At 35.1% G+C, this 4,600-nt stretch overlaps 1 protein-coding gene across 1 annotated transcript; it reads left to right on the forward strand.

The window, feature by feature from the left end:
- The first annotated feature begins 1,575 nt into the window (after positions 1–1,575).
- On the forward strand, positions 1,576–4,266 carry LOC133317041 (protein IQ-DOMAIN 3-like). Its single transcript, XM_061518863.1, has 5 exons — positions 1,576–1,644; positions 1,737–2,057; positions 2,224–2,451; positions 3,007–3,129; positions 3,514–4,266. The coding sequence occupies exons 1-5, from the start codon at positions 1,576–1,578 to the stop codon at positions 4,264–4,266; spliced, it is 1,494 nt and encodes a 497-aa protein (XP_061374847.1).
- Positions 4,267–4,600: the final 334 nt, after the last annotated feature.

A 4,600-nucleotide genomic window follows, 5' to 3' on the forward strand; every position in this document is an offset into this window, starting at 1 on the left:
AGATGTAAAGCCTACATGTATGGACACATATTTTCTCTCTATTGTTACGCTGTCACTGTGAACACATCACCCTTTTGGCTAGCCTATTAATGCACAATGATCTGCTGCATTCAAAGATATCTAATTCATAAATATACGAGAGAACTTACATATCCAAAATCAATTTAGTAGTCTCTTAACTAACCATCTCCGTCCCTTTGTACAGAACATATACCATCAATTTCATTATAGATTTATAGTAAGATTATCTAGCAAATAGGGAAACATGAGAATCAAATTGTCTATATATATAATGACACCAATGCCTCGTTTGTGTGATGCAACTATTGCTTGATTCCATCTCCTGAATTGTTTCTTTTAATTACGTACCTGCTGGTAAGAACAGAAGAATTAGCCGGTTTAGTTGGAGGTTCGAATCATTTTTAATCAAATCTGATCAACTGAATAAAAACAAATAATAAAGAGCCAGGTATACTTGTAATCTAGAAATTCGACCGGCTTTTATCCAAAAATAAAAAATAAATCATTTTCATAATTTTTTTTTTTTTTAGATTTTTTTTATAATATGTTACGTCCAAGTTTTTTTTGGTTACATTTCGACCAAGTTTTGAAATATATATGTAAAACCGATGTCTGTTGAATTTTCTTTATATTCCTTTTGAAAAAGTAAAACCCAAATTGAAGACCATGAAAAATTGAAAAGACAGCGAACGAGGTTGTTATTTTGTTACATGATATTTTGTTTGGGTACGCTGTTATTTACTAACGTTAAAATTAGGATTCACAATCCGTTTAGGGACCCACCTATCCTGACACCCAATCCTTGCTGTAATAGTTTCATTGTTGAAGATTTCTCCTTCCCTCCTTTTGTCCTTTCTTTTTTCTTCACAGGGTATGTACTTTCATTTCCAGAGATCTGTGTTTCTCATGCAAATGTGTTGGTATGTTAAAACACTTTAATTTTTGCCTCTTTCCATTGCTTTTTGTCCCTTCTGTTCCTTCTTTTTGTAGTTTTCTCATTAGGCTATCTGGGTTTGACGCTTTTTTTTTTTTGAATTATGCTATATGGGTTCTTCTCCATTGTCCATTACATTGCTAAATTTGTATATTGAAATTTTGGAGTTTTCTCTTGAAACTGGGCGTTCTAAATTGGGTTTTGATGGCTTATTGAATTCTATTATCTGGGTTCTTCCCCGTTTGTTCATTGCATTAATGAATCAGATGAAAGTTCTTGCTTTTTCTTTGTTGAAGTGGTGTTTTTTTTTTTATATTTAGTTCTTTTCATGAATGGGGCTATGAATGACTTTTATTGAATACGTTTGTCATACATGTGTTTCAAGCATCTATGGTCTCCATTTTGAAGTTCTGTTGAAATTTCTATGGCTCCTCCCTTTTTCTCCATGCATGTAATTCTGTTTTCTTTAACGGTTCGCTTGGAATTCAACATTTTTCTTAACCGGGTTGAATTTGATTACGTTTAAGTTTTAACACAAATTTTGTTCATTTTATGTTATTAATTTAAAATCTATTACTTTTTTTTTTTTTTTTTTTGGCATCAAGGTAAAGGACTTGCACATGGGGAGGAAAGGGGGTTGGTTTTCTTCAGTGAAGAAGGTTTTCATTTCTGATTCCAAAAAAGATCAGGTTTGAACAATATGTGTGTTACATTACCTTTTTGATTACTGCTTTTCAAATCAGAGAAGATTCTCATTCAAACAATTTGTTCTTGTTAATAGAAAGCACAGAAACATCATAAGTCCAAGTTAACATGTTTTGGACATTATCATGGGGATCCAGAACCAGCATGTGAAGAATCAGCAATTGCTGTTGTTCCCGCTCTTCCACCTAGAAAACGAGTTAAACCAAAAAAAACTGAGGCAGAGAATGAAGAGAACAAACAAGCTTTTTCTTTGGTTTTAGCCACTGCTGTCGCAGCAGGTGCTGCTGTTGCTGCTGCTGCAGAGGTTTCTCGTCTCAAAACTGAGCCTCGTTACCCTGGAAAATCAAATGAAGAGATAGCAGCTATCAAGATTCAATCGGCATTCCGTGGATATTTGGTATGCACTTCTAATCCTATTCATTTTGTTTTGAACAATGCTACACAAACAACTAATCACACTCAATGAATCCACACCCCACTTTTTTTTTTTTTTTTTTGGGATAAGGAGAATTTGTATTTGTATAGCAACAACTTTCTAATGGTTCTTGTTTTGGGGCATTCAGGCAAGAAGATCATTGCGTGCCTTGAGAGGTTTGAAGAGGTTGAGAACATTGGTACAAGGGCAATCTGTTCAGAGGCAAGCAGCTACCACCTTACAATGCATGCAAACTCTTTCCCGATTGCAGTCTCAGGTTCGTGCAAGGAAGATTAGAATGTCTGAGGAGAACCAGGCTCTTCAGCAGCAACTGCAGCAGAAACGGGAAAAGGAACTTGAGAAGTTGCAAGCTTCTGTAAGCACTTTATATGAGTTCTTACCTGTTAATTGTTATGATGCATGTTAATAGGTTACGGTGAAATGCATGTTATAGGAACTTGAGTTCTGTATAGTGCCTCTATCTATTGAATGTGAATGTGTTCGTGTTTTCCTAATAAAGAACCATGCATGTCTGATGTTTTCTGGTTAATTTATTTCCCATTTTCCTTCCTTCTGAACTTTTTGTTCATCACCCCCTTAAAACTTTATGAAAATATTAACATGCTAATGTTCTGCTCATCAGCAAATTACTAAAGGTCAAATATATCTTGGGGGAAAATATGATTTGGTGGATGTTTTATGCTATGCTACTACTGATCTTTTTGGATCTAATGGTCTCATATTATGTTTACGTCTCTTGGTGACTTATTTGTTCAGTTGCACTGGTAGACATTTTTCTTGCTTTGATTTTCTGTTTAAATTTCTAATAAGAATATGTAGTTTTTCGTCTTAAAACAAAAAGCTTGAAATAAATGATATATGAGCAATACTGCTTTCAAAATTTGTACTGAAGTGGTAAATACTTTTGCAGCAGGTTGGAGAAAAATGGGATGATAGCTCGAAATCAAAGGAGCAAATTGAAGCAAAATTGTTGAACAGACAAGTAGCTGCTATGAGAAGAGAGAGGGCTATGGCCTATGCATTAGCACATCAGGTAGGAGACTGCCTCTTTATATATTATTTTCGATTTTAATGGAACAGAGAGAAACAATTTATGGATTCAGTTACATTTTGAAGTCTTCTATCTAAATTCCATGCACAAATAAGTCCATATTGATTTTACTACACTAGTAAATTGGTTTTTACTTGTACAGTATTTTAAAGTGTAAAAAACATATCCAACATGTGCACTTACCAAGGCATTAATGTAGAATTTTGTTGTAAATGAAATGTGGAAAATACATTGAAAATACAATACACGTTTAGACTTGTATTCTATTGGTCTATGCATCTATTAGTTTTGGGTGGGACGATAGGTTTAATATTTCTGGTCAATATAATTGATTTCCTATGGATAACCAATAACTTTCTCCAACAGCAAACATGGAGGAACTCTTCAAAATCTGCAAATGCCACATTTATGGATCCAAACAATCCCCATTGGGGCTGGAATTGGCTAGAGAGATGGATGGCTACACGGCCATGGGAAGGACAAAACACTATGTATAACAATGACCATTCATCTATAAAGAGTGCTGCAGGCCATAATACCATGTCAGTTGGGGAACTCACCAAATTGTATGCTCAACGTGACCAGAACCTTGATACTAAGAACTCCCCTGCTAGCCAAAAAGTAAAATCTCCTCGCAGTCACAATCCCCCTTCAAAACTAGCTTCAAAGGCCTCACCATCTTTGACATCTTCCAATAGTGGAAAGACAAAGGCACCAAGTCCAAAGGGTGGTTCATGGGGTGGTGATGGTGACTTAAGAAACATATTTAGCAAAAACTCAGAAAACAATCGCAGGCATAGCATTGCTGTGTCTCCAGTGAGAGATGATGAGAGCCTTGCAAGTTCACCTGCATTTCCAAGTCAAACCACATCCACAAAGGTTTCAAAGGCCAAGTCCAAAGTGCAAAGTCCATCATCTGGTGTACATAAAAATGGAACACAACAAACACCTGAAAAAGGAGCTGTTGTTTCTGCAAAGAAGAGGCTTTCTTTCCCAGCTTCTCCAGTTGGTTCAAGAAGGCATTCTGTTCCAACTAAGGTTGGAATAAGTTCCAATAACAAAAATGTTGCTACCATCCCTGAAGATAAAGTGAAAGAGAAAAATGGAGGGAGCAGGTAGGGATGCCATTGGTGAACAAGTCCCATAGAATAGAAAATTATATTGTGAATGAAAGAAGAATATCAATAAAAGGTTGTATTATCTTTAATAGTTGTTTCTATCATCCTTTTCCTTAAGAAGCTCTATTGTTGGTGCCATGGGGAGGAAGAGAGAATAAAATGTGGCTGTTAAATTCATCATCTTTATTCATACTTGTCTTCATACTCAATGCAGACAGCTTTTTCTTTTACTTCTTAAATGTATGTAGCAGTGCTATTTGTGATTGGTTTTGAGGGTGATACTAGTTTTATGATAATATATATATATATATATATATATATATATATATATATAT

Source organism: Gastrolobium bilobum, unplaced genomic scaffold, assembly GCF_033153095.1.
Source record: "Gastrolobium bilobum isolate Gb01-03AN ecotype WA unplaced genomic scaffold, APGP_CSIRO_Gbil_v1 utg4280, whole genome shotgun sequence".
Taxonomy (NCBI): domain Eukaryota; kingdom Viridiplantae; phylum Streptophyta; class Magnoliopsida; order Fabales; family Fabaceae; genus Gastrolobium; species Gastrolobium bilobum.